The sequence below is a fragment of the Antechinus flavipes genome, chromosome 4, assembly GCF_016432865.1.
Source record: "Antechinus flavipes isolate AdamAnt ecotype Samford, QLD, Australia chromosome 4, AdamAnt_v2, whole genome shotgun sequence".
Classification (NCBI taxonomy): Eukaryota; Metazoa; Chordata; class Mammalia; order Dasyuromorphia; family Dasyuridae; genus Antechinus; species Antechinus flavipes.
The window spans coordinates 28,190,593-28,202,802 of record NC_067401.1 but is presented as its reverse complement, the minus strand read 5'-3'; the positions used below and the strand labels follow the sequence as shown (position 1 = coordinate 28,202,802).

The 12,210-nt window shown below is 48.6% G+C and overlaps 1 protein-coding gene across 3 annotated transcripts in view; it reads left to right on the top strand.

Annotated features, from left to right (window-relative positions):
- ABR (ABR activator of RhoGEF and GTPase) overlaps positions 1-12,210 on the top strand; it is a 283,141-nt gene that overhangs the window by 65,264 nt on the left and 205,667 nt on the right. The window contains exon 1 of one of the 3 annotated variants that reach the window (XM_051992223.1): positions 1,896-2,104. The exons of 1 other annotated variant lie outside the window; for it this stretch is intronic. Coding sequence is in view for 1 of the 2 variants with exons in the window: in XM_051992221.1 (XP_051848181.1) it covers positions 11,604-11,664 (61 nt within the window). In the remaining variant the exon portion in view is untranslated. Of the gene's footprint in view, positions 1-1,895; positions 2,105-11,517; positions 11,665-12,210 lie in introns of those variants that run through there. One more of the 3 variants, XM_051992221.1, reaches the window with a different exon arrangement.

Genomic DNA, 12,210 nt, shown 5'->3' with positions numbered 1-12,210 from the left:
AATTGCTTTATTTCCCCTAGCTTTTTATTTCCTTGTAGCTATTTAAATAGCTTTAAATTAAAAATTAAATATGACAGGCTTTAAATAAATTAAAATTTAAATATGACAGGCTTAAGGCTCTGATATCCATGCATATGTGTGTGTCCACATACACTTAAAATTTCAGCACCCTGGGTTCTCCTTTTTTTTCTTTCATTTTAAAAAATGAAAACTACCTATTCTTTCCATTACCTGAAGCTTGGGGTCTGTAGTCAGTTATCCCAAGAGTTGAGAGAGTTTCTCCTTCATTCTCACTTTTTTCTGGTATTCCCCTGGATTTCCTTCTGACCTCTGGAGTCAGTGTGTTCCTCCTTCTCCGTTATAAGTTCATCGTTTTAGAGATGCGCGTGATCCGAGGTCATCTAGTCCAATCTCCTCTTTTAACAGAAGAGAAAACTGAGACTGAGGGAATATTACCAAGTGACAAATCTCAAGGCCATACATCTCAACTCCGGAGCTGGAAGGGACCTCCAAGGCCGTCTGTCTGGCCTGAGCCCGTCATTTTACAATAGAAGCAACCAAGGCTGGGAGATGGTTACATGCTGCCCAGAGCCAGTGATTTGAATAGTCAGGTCTTCTGCCCGAATCAACGTCCTTTAGAAAATGAGCTTCTCCAGGGCAGTGACTGTTTCATTTTTGTCTTTGTATTCCAAGTTTCTGACATTTATTTAGTATCCTGTATTAAACACCTGCTCTATGCTGGACTTGCCAGTCTCATGAGGGGGATCCTATGTCCTGTTTTATACTGAGTAAACAAGTATTAAGCACCTGCTGTGTGCCAGATGTTGCACCAAGCGCTGGGAATACGAAGAAAGGGAAAGAGACAGGCCCTTTCTTCAAAGACTTGGCGGTCTCATGAGGGAGACCCCATACCCTGCCTGACATTCACTCAGTAAACATTTATTAAGAACCTACTGTGTGCTAAATGTTGCACTAAGATCTGAGAATACAAAGAAAGGCAAAGAGACAGGTCCTTTCCTCAAAGACTTGCCAGTCTCATGAGGGAGAGAGACCCCATACCCTGCCTGACATTCACTCAGTATTTTGTATTAAACACCTGCTGTGTACTGGACTTGCCAGTCTCATGAGGGGGACCCTATGTCCTGCGTGACACTGAGTGAACAAGTATTAAGCACCTGCTGTGTGCCAGATGTTGCACCAAGCGCTGGGAATACGAAGAAAGGGAAAGAGACAGGCCCTTTCCTCAAAGACTTGCCAGTCTCATGAGGGAGACCCCATGCCGACTGCCATTTACTAGCGAGATTCCCTCAGGAAGCCGATCGATTGGCAGGAAGGGGCCGAGGGCCGAGCGTCCTTTCTCAGCCTGGCACCCTTCCTGTTGGCTCATTCTGCCTCTGCCAGCCCAGAGGGCATTGCTCCTTGCACCGTTCGCTTAGCCGGAGGAGCCGGCCGCTGCCTCCGGGCTCGGGATCTCGGTGGGGATGGCGGGCCATGTATGCAGGTATTCTCGGCGGCACTTCTGCAGCTTGACCACCAGGTGGTACCTGGGAGCTCCTGCAGACTGCAGGGAGCGAGGGGCCCGGGGATCCAGGACTGCGGCTGGAACTTGCTTTAGAGGTCTGGTCCTTAAAGAGATACCGCCACTCTCCCGCCAAGTCCGATAAGAAAGGGAAACAGGAAGACTGCGGGGGACGGGCCGCCGGCTTCATGGCCCCGTCGCCCTGTGGCTGCCGGGCCGCCCAGAGCCGAAGCCTCGCCCCCCGCCGCCTTGCCCTCGGTTGGAGCCCGCGGGGCCGGGGCCAGCCTCGGTCGGTGGCGTCACAGCTCAGGGAATTCGGAGCCGGGATGTCACTCGGCAGGACGCTGGCTGAGGGGAGCCAAGGGCACGGCCGGCCCGGCAGGAAGGGGCCAGACACGTGCCTGGAGCGCAAGTGAGCCGGGGCCGCTCGCAGACGGTTGTCTGCTCTCTCAGCCGGCGGCCGCTCCTCCACCTGCTCTGCTCGCCGGCCCTAAAGAAAGTTGCAGCCATTGAACTTTGCGCCGGTTTGGTGGAGCCCCCTCGTCGCGGCCCCCGCTCCTTCCGAGGCAGGATGGGCACTTTCTGGTGAGTGAGAGAGAAAGGAACCGGGGAGCAGGCGGCGGGCCGGGCAGCCCATTGGGGTTTCCCAATGAATCCAAGAAAGACTTGAGGTGTCAGATTTAGAGCTGAAGGGTTGGAGAAGGTATTTGCAAAGAAAGAAATTGAGGGTGAGAGAGAAGGGACTAGTGCAAGGTCACTCCGGTAATAAGAAAAAGGAGCTTTAGACGCAGGTCATGATTGGGGATATAGCCAGCTAGTCGGACTCTCTTACAAAATAGGAAACCGAGGCCCACAGAGATGTGTCAGTAATAGGCTTAGACTAAGGCAAGAGACCATGTTGGAGATACATTTGCCAACCAGAGTCAAGGCAGGCCCTCTAACCCACTTGTGTTGTCCTCCACAATTCTCTGTGGAAAGCCAGCCTTTGGGGAGGATAGCAGGGGGCAGGGAGAGCCACTGGCTGGCGGGATGACCAGGGCCTGGGTTCCCAGTACCTTATCTCTTCTGGGCTAATTGCAGTACCACAGCACATCCTGCCAATGCTTCTGATGATTCAGGCTGACTCACAACTTTGTTCTGGGAAGTGAATAATTGGGGAATGGTTTGTATTTATTGTTGCTGCCTCCATCTCCCAAGGAATAACAAAGAGGAAAAGGGGAGGGAGGGAAAGGGCAAATGAAGCCAAAGCCCATTCTTTCTGCCAGGTTTGGGGGAGAGCTTGGGGTGGCGATGGGGTGATGTATGCATGTGGCCAAAAGGACGGGGAAGAGTGGACCACGCCACCTTGCCAGACCCCTGGGATGGATGGTCCCAGGACCGGTGGAGATGCACTCTGCGTCCTCTGAGCTCCCATTCTCAATTCCTGCTGAATCATCTGTGCCCTGATGGGACCTGATGTCCTGTCCCGACCCTTCACTCTCCTTGCATTCCCTCATGAAGCTCCTTTCCTATTTGTGGCTGATTTAGCAAAGGGCCAATCCAGAGGCTGTTGCTGTGTCTGCTTGGATCCCAGCAGTGCCGCCCAGTGACAGTGGGAAGTCGGGTGGCCTCCCCAGCTTGGAAGCTTTTCTCTCTGTGTCTCTGCCGCAAAACTGTGAAGCCGACAGGGAGTTAATTACAGGTCTGTGAAGGGAATCGTGGCTCCTCTGACTTCACAGATTCTAGTCTGAGAGCTGCAAGAGAACTCAGAAGCAGACCAACCCCCACCCATTCTCCAGAGAAAACAGACCTACAGAGATTGTATCTCATAAGATCACCACCAGACAGCTAGGAGGAAGGTCACCTAGTCCAACCCTCTCATTTTACAGAGCAGGAAACTGAGGCCCAGGGAGGTGAAATCATCTGTGGGATTATAGATCCAGAGCTGGAAAAATAAGCGGGTCAGAATTTAGTTGTCCAGAACCACAGCAGTGTCTCCTGCTGTGTCCAGCGTGGTCCAGTGGTATCGGAGGATTTGAATATTACCTCTGTGATATTGAACAAGCCACTTAAATTCTCTGGGTCTGAGTTTCCACATCTCAAGAGGAATCAATTGTTCAACAAATATTGATTAAGCACCTATTATGTGCCAGGTCCTAGAGATACTAGTCCAACTGCTTTATTTTCCAGATGAGAAACTGGAGGCTTCTAGAGGTGATCCTCTCTGAGACTCAGTTTTCTTATACATATAATGAGATTGGACTCTGCATTTATTTCTCTTCTGGTTCCAAATCTATGATGAATAGGTTAAAAAAATAACTATACTAGTGACATTCTGGCTACCCCTTCCCGTCCCACCCCTCCCCTTTCCTCTACCTCTGCTAATCACGCCAACTCCTGGTGGGAAATGCTGTTCCTGACATTCAGAAACCAAACTGTTAAAGAGAACAATGTCTGATTTGGTTTCCAGGGAGTCTAGTTGGACAGTTTGGATGCAGGAAGGGGAACTAAGGACTTTACACTTGACCCCTATTTATATTTATATTTATATATTTATGTGTGTACGTAGATATGTATATATGTGAAAAGTCTTCAAAAAAGGTCTCAAAGGCAGACACCATCCATCCACCCACATACACAAATATATATATATATATGTATATATATATACATATATATAGAGAGAGAGAGAGAGAGAGAAGGAGAGAGAGAGAGAGAGAAGGAGAGAGAGAGAGAGAAGGAGAGAGGGAGAGAGAGAAAGAGAGGGAGGGGGGAGAGAGAAGGAGAGAGAGAGAGAGAGAGAAGAGAGAGAGAGAGAGAGAGAGAGAGAGAGAGAGAAGAGAGAGAGAGAGAGAGAGAGAGAGAAAGAGAGGGAGGGAGGAGGGAGGGAGGGAGGGAGGGAGAGAGAGAGAGAGAGAGAGAGAGAGAGAGAGAGAGAGAGAGAGAGAGAGAGAGAGAGAGAACACGAGAACGCTGCCCTCTGAGTCTATCACCTCTTTGTCTGGAGGTGAATAGCAGGTTTCATAGATGTATATCTATATATATATACACATGTATATATGCATATATACATATACACATGGAGGAGAGGGGAAGGAAGAGAATGCTGATCTGAAAATAGAACAAAATTTAATTAAAAAGAGGAAAGGTTGCAAGGCAGTTGGCACCCAACCAGATGGAGGGTACTGACTGGGCCAAGCCCTAGCCATTAACCTTGAACAGCATGGTTTCTGAACCAGCGTTTGCTGAATTGCATTAAATTGACCCAGAGATTTGAGGACAGACAGGGAAGTGCCCAAAGCAGAAATGAGGGCAGCCTCTCCATGAACACTGTCCCTTCTGCCCTAACATATTGGAGCTGGTGTTGGATCTAGTTCATGCTTTCTGGGTTTGTAGATAAGAAAGCATCTTTGCCTTCTTTGGAGCAGAAGGGCATAGCTAACCCAAACTCTGTGGGCACTAAGGTACTTTATTTACTGTTATATATTGATGACTTGGACAATAAGATTATAGATTTACTACTGAAAATTCCCTCATTTTGTGGATGAGGAAACTGAGGTCCAGAAAGGCCATAGGTCACAAAAATAATGTTAAGGGTAAGATTCAAATCCAGGTCCCCGGACTTTTGATGCAGTCCTATATATAGCCTAACCCATTTAAATCTCATATCCTGGCTCTATGATGAGCAGCATCTCATTTATTAACCAGTGTAAAGTGTGGGGATTGTCCCTGGTAGTCTCAGAGGTCCCACTTCAGCTCTATGACTCTATGGAGAGAAGTTGGGTGAATCAGGACCTTGAGGTTCTTCCCTCTTCTGCTTTCTGGGACCAAAGAGCCCATAGACCCCATCAGGATGGGTGCGTCCTTCAGGGTCTAAAGCATCCTACTCACTATACCAAGGCCCACAGGCTTGGGTTTCTAGCTTAATTTCAGAGCAAGTTGGGGGTAAGACATCTCCTTGAAGGAGAAAAGGCCCCTAGGCTTGAAGAGAGCTTGGAAGGACAGTATTTTTATGGAAGGGACTTCACAGGCCACTGAATCTAACCTCTTTGAATCCCACTCCCCTTTTAAAAATAAGTTGTATTTGGTGTCTTTTTTTGAGGGGAAGCAGGGAACAGCTCACTGGTGCAGTAGATAGAATATTGGGCCTAGAGTCAAGAATTCAAATCCAACTTCAGATATTATCTGTGTGATCCTGGGCAAATCACTTCACCCTGTTTGCCTCAGTTTCTTTGTCAAATGAGCTGGAAAAGGCAATGGCAAACCACTCCAGTATCTTTTCCAAGAAAGCCCCAAATGGGATCACAGACTCTGATGTGACTGAAAAAAGTCTTTTCTCTCGTCACATCCCTACCCTTTTCCCCGCCCAGACTGATATTTTTAAGGACTAAAAATAAAAAACAAAATTAGCATCATAGTGACATATATGCCATGTGCCTATATCTGGTGGACTTTCCACCTCTGCTATGCTTTGGGCTGGGCTGTGATGTCTTCTCATTATCTTTTTCTCTGGAATCATGTTTACTCTTTGTAATTTTGTAACAATCATTTTTGATTATGTGTATGTGTGTGTTCCCTTTTACATTGTTGTAGTTATCATATATAGTTGATTTTTTTTATTTGGCTTGCTTCCTACAATGTCTGGGCTAGCTCTCTAGAGGACCTCAGGATCAGTTAGAGTCAGGATCAGTCAAAGTCCTTGGTCTTTAGGAGGAGAAGTGAAGGAGGCAGGCAAGCTGCCGTACGGCTTGCCAAAGATGAATTCTGGACTCTGGAGTCTGGAGCCTGAAGTCTTCTTTCCTCAGCAAGCTGTGTCAGAGAGCCTCTGACCCTCTCCCTCAGCCCTCCAATCCTTGCCTCTGATTATCTCATCACAACACATTCAACAAACTCCAATCATGAGGAGAGCCATAAACCATATGTTTATGGAACCAATATCACACCTTGAGTAGGTAATTATCCTTAAGTGTTTTGCTGTCTTAGACTCCAATACATCTTTGCAGAGTTCCAGCCCTCTTCAGCTTCTCTCTGCACTAGTACATGTAACTCTTTACAGCTTTCTCTGTATTCATATCTGTCATTTTTTACAACGTGGTAACATTTCCATTTATGTACCACAGTTTGTTTAGTCATTTCCAAATTGATGAGTATCTACTTTGTTTCCAATCTTGTTACCACAAAAAGTAAATACTTTGGCATGTATGGGGACTTTTTTTTCTTATTAATGACTTTTCTCTGAGCACAGATATTTTAGTCACTATATTTGCATGATTCTAACTTGCTTTCCAAAATGGTTGTATGGATTCACAGCTCCACCAATAATGTACTAGTGTGCCTAGCTTACCACAGTACCTCTAACATTCAACGTCTTTGCTAATTTGCTAGGAAAGGTTGAAATCTTAGGCTAACTCATCCCCTTTCCCCCCTTTTCTTTTATAGATGAGATTGAGACCCAGGAAGGTTTAGTGACCTTATGGGTCATCATCAGCAGCAGAGCTGGATTAAAATTCAGATCCTTTCACTCCAGAACCAGCCTTCCTATTCTAGGATTCTGCCTCCCCTATTTTACCCCTTGTAAAAGAAGGAACTCTTTTCAAGAGCATAGCATAATGGAAAGGAGGACTCTGGTCACAGGTCAGCTCCCAGCCTCTTAATACTTGTGTGATCTTTAGTAAGTCACTTAACTTTGGGTCTCAAGTTTCCACCTTTGTAAATTGGAAGGTAGAGGAGGAAGCATGTAAAGTGAGGGGCAGGGGAGGAGGCAGAGTATAACAACTTTTAAGATACCTCTCAGCTCTTAATAAGTGACCCTGGATGATATAGGATAAGAACAGAATGGTCATGGTAAATGCTACTCTTCATACTAAGTGAATAAATGCTTTCATAGACTCCCCCCAAAAAAGATGTTGGTCCAGTGGTCTTTAACAACCATTGTTCACCATCCCTTTTCCTGGCTTTTTTGTTTCTCTCTGTTCTCTATGGTAGTTTTGAAGTAGGAGGTCTATATCAATGGCAGGGGGTGGACAGGAAGGGATTGAGAAAATGAACAAATTGTCAGCTCCAAGGAGAGGAATTGCTGCATTTTCTCTTGAAAACTGCCAAAGGAGGAGGTGTGTGAGCTAGGTTTGACATAACGCATGCAAATGCTCATGGCTTCTAGATGGATAAATTTGTGGTCTCTCTCACTGTTCTATACACCTTATGAGAAACCTCAGGATTTGAAACACTGGTAAAGGTTGCCTCTGAATAAGTCGGAGTCATCCCTGGGGACTAGGGAAAAAATGGCCAAGGAGACAAGTGATGCAGAGGAAACTGTACTGGATTGGGGGATAGGAAGCCCAGGTTCAAATCCTGCTTCAGCTACTTGCTACCTGTGTGGCCCTGTACACCTCCAGATCCTCTGTAAAGTGAGGGAGGTGACTTCCCTTACAATCTGAAATATCTACTCCTGTGAGGGATGACAAATAAGGTTGGGCTCATGCTTTTGATGTAGAAGAAATTGTATACTGTTTGGGGGTTGGAAGGCACGAGTTCAAATTCAGTTCTGCTACTTGCTGTGGTAATTTTGGACTTGTTTCCTCTGGCAAATGAGATGGCTGGCCTACATAAGCTTCCAGACCATTTTTCTGTTCCAAATCTATGCTCATGTGTTTGCCTTGGGGGGTGAGGGGATGCTGGAGGGAAGGGTTTGGAGAAGATATGCCCATATTCTGAGGGGCTCTGCTTTGGGGGCAAGTATAAAGGAGAGAGGTTTCACTCCCTTCCCCTTCTATTCCTCCTCCCCTCTCTCTCCCGTGGGTGTCTCCCTCCTTTCTTCACTCAGTCTCCTCTAGGAGATTGTTTGGTCCCTTTCCCATAGTGTCTCTATTTCTGGAGCTGCTCCTAGGAGATGCACTTCCCCCCTTCCTGCCAACACTCCAGGTGCTATTGGAGGGATTTTTTTGTTGTCTGCCTAGCCATTTCTCATCTTCTCTGCAAGCCGGGGCTGGGTAGGATAGGGGCAATGGGGTGGGGCTAAAGCCTGGAGAGAGGGGAGGCAAGGAAGCTGGGAGGACTCTCTGAGTCACCCTGTGGTTAAGAAAAACAACCAATAAGGTTCATTTTAGGCTTCCCACTTCTCCAGCTGGATTTGATCTATGAGCTCACAGCTCCAGAGGGCATGGCCAGCCCCTCTGGCCACTAGGTTAGCTCAAGGACCATTTAGTTTAAATCCCACTCCTCTTATTCTGGCTGGATTTGCTTCTTGGATCAAGAAGAGACCCACTTACTATCATTTGAGAATCCTTTTCTTCAAAAAAATTTTAAAAATTATAATCTTATTATCAAGAAACACAAACATTTTAAGATACAAAGAACAGGGAGAAATGATATAAAACTGTGAACTTGTGTCACATATTGTATGTTTAAAGCAATATATACTAAAGGGTATTTCTCTCCCAAAGACAATCAGTCTTATTTGACACACTGAGATCTAACCTAGAATGCTGTCCCTTTTCATTTCCTAAAAGCTACCTTTCTTTCCTCTTTTCACTCTTAATCAGAAGGCATTGAGTGCCTATCATGTGTCAGTATCTTTGGGGATCCCATCTTCAAGAACATGATGGCTTTCTACCAGATAAATGAACAATAATAGTGAAGGGGGTGGGCTAGAAGAGCTAACAAGTTGGAGAAATAAGAAAGGCACTCTGAGCCTTAGAATTTGGGTCAGAGTGAAGTTGTGTCCCATCCCTTAATCAATCAATAAACATATATACAAACCTGAGGCAGCTTGGTGGCTCAGTGGAGAGAGTGCTGGGCTTGGAGTCAGGAAGACTTGAATTCAAATTCTGCTCAGACATTTAGTAGCTATGTCTGACAGAGATGTGTGACTCTGGGCAAGTCCCATAATTTGTCTTTGTTAATCCTCTGGAGAAGGAAATGGCAAAGTACTCCAGTGTCTTTGCCTATGGAAACCCCACAGACTATGGTTTTCTCATAAAGAGTTGAGTCAACAACAACCTCTTAAATGAACCACTGGCAAAAAGAAAGTGATTCCTGCCCTCAGGACTTACATTCACCCTGAGATGTAGATCTAGGGGGAGTTTGATTGAGTAGAGAGAACCTTGGAATGGAGAAGGGGAAAGGAAGTAAGCATTTTATGTGCCTGTTTGTTGTGTGCCAGGCTTAAGCACCTTACAATGATCTAGGTTGATCTTCAGACTCCCTGGAAGCTAGGTGCTATTATTAACCCTATTTTACATTTGAGGAAACTGAGGCACTGGAGGTGAAGTACTTTGACCAAGATCACAGAATTTGGGGGATGGATTTGAACTCATCCTAGCTACCTGGATTCTAGCCCAGGTTGTAACTCATTGAATAGCTTCATGGGCCAGAGTTTTCACTTCTGTAAAATGGGATAAATGATATCTGCCCTTATCTATTATAGAAGTGTTGTGAGGAGCAAGTGGGATATCTTTGCTAATATTAAAGTACTATATAAATACAAATTACTATGTTTTTTTGTCATAGTATCTCCCAAGTACTTAGCAGGAGATACTATCTCCTGGCATATAGTAGGTACTTAATAAATGCTTGCTGATTGGATAATTGGGTATAAGAGAAGACTATGGAGTGATTAAGTTTTGGATTTTTTTTTTAACCCTTACCTGTGATTTCTTTGGTTTAGGAAGAAATTTCCTCCACCATTTCAGACTGGCAATTTCCCTGCAGCATTTTATTGTTTTAAAGAGCTGTCTGGGCGCACTCATTTTATCCAAGATCACTCAGAGAGAGGCCTTGCTTAAATCCAGTTTTTCCTGGCTTGGAGGCCAGCTCTCTGTTCCCTCTGTGTGAGGGTTAAGGCCAGGGGAGTCTTTCAGGGACCATCTACATCGAGATCTGCCCTCTAAATTGGCATCTGGCACCCCAGTCCTTCATCCCCAGAAAGGGTAAGGCTGGAACTACTGCAAACTTCCCTTCCGGGGTAGAGCGTCCTGTGTAAATCCACCAAGAACCTTAGTTCTCGGGAGGGAAACTTCACTGTCCCCCATTGTCTCCGTATTGGATTGATGCAGACAGCACTCCTCTAGTTCTTCCTCCCAGAACTGAGAACGTTCGTTCTCAGAACCTAGCGTGGAGGCCCTGGAGGGCCGGTCAAGTGATCCCCTGGGGGCTACGCTTGAACATCCCGGGACGGCAGGTATCCAGGCTGGAGAGCTCACCGTCACTCCTGAGCAAGGGCCTTAACCATCCCTGGCCTCAGTTTCTTTCCCTGTAAAACGAAGGACGAGATGGCGTCTGAGGTTTTTCCAGATTTAGGAACCAGCTCGTTTTTCTTGAGTCTCAGTTTCCCCTTCTGTAAAATGAGGGGCTTGTTGGGACAGTCTCCGCGGGCTCCTTCTGCTCCCGATCTGGGATGCTGTGCCAGTCCACGCGCTCCAGCACATCTCACGCGGCCCACATTTCACCCCTCTCACCACCTCCACTGCAGGGTTTCCGAATTAAGACTTTTTTTTTTTGGTGCACCCGTTTTAGGTTGGGGGAGATTGGGGCCCAGCTGCGGCTGCAGCCCCGGGGCTCTGTCTCTGCAGGGGGAAGCCAGCCTTCCCCTAAGCCTCTTCGCCCCCCAGCTCAGCAGTTAGCAGACGGTTGGCGGCGTCCCCCAGGCCCTCCAGCTGAAGAGGCTCGCCCCCCAGCCCTCCTCCTCCAACCTCCCCCCCCCTCCCTCCCTCCACGGGCTGGGGGCGGGGCGAGCTTCGCTGCGATTGGCCGCTGGCCGCCGCCCCCCCCCCCCCCCCAACGCGGTGCAGCCCCGGGGAAGTTGCCCGTCCCCGGGCCAGCGGCAGTGCGCGGCGCGTCTGCTCCCGAGGAGCCGCATCTGGAGCCCGGGGCGGCAGCGGGCGCACTCGGGGCTCGTGGGGTCCGCGGGGCCGCCCGGCCTGCCTCCACCGCGCTCCTCCCTGCTACCTGTTTGCCGGCCTCTCCCCCGCCCCCGGCGGCAACTTCAGCTTCCCCGGCTGCTGGCCGGCCCTCCCTCCTCCCCCAGCCCTGCCTCCCTCCTCCCTCCTTTGTTGTGCAATGAGGGTCGGGTTTCCGATCTGACGGAGCCGAGCGAGCGCAGCGGGGCATGGAGCCTCTCAGCCACCGGGGCCTGCCGCGCCTCTCCTGGATCGACACCCTCTACAGCAGTACGTGCTGGCGCGGGGAGGGACGGGGAGGGACGGGGAGGGCAGCGAAGGCCGGCACTGCCGACCCCTGCGGAAGCGCGCTCGGGCGGGAAGGCTGCGGCCGAGGGGGAGGAGGGCGGCGGGGGCCGGGGCTTAGGGGAGACCGGGCTCGGACGGGTGGGCGAGCAGGTGCTTCGGCGCCCCCTCTTCCCTACCTGTTGTGTAATCCAACCCTGATGGGGAAGGGGAGTGGATGGGAGGGGGCTCTGATTAGGAGTGACATGGCACCTCCTGGCCTCAGTACCTGCACCTGGCGGCACCTGCCCCTTGTGGTACCAGCTGCTGCTGCTGCCGCCCCTCTCCCCCTTTCCCTCCCTGCCCCTGCTGACTGTGCTCTTCTGTCTCCTGAATCTTGGGGGTGGAAGTAAGGAATGTTGGGTGAAAAGGAGTTATAGACGTGAGGGTTGGGCTGTTGTGCTATCTTGGGGAGCAACTGGGGTTACCGTACTGAAAATCCCCAGAGCTCTGTAATCATCCTGTGCCAGTCCCTTCTCCCTCCTCCATTCC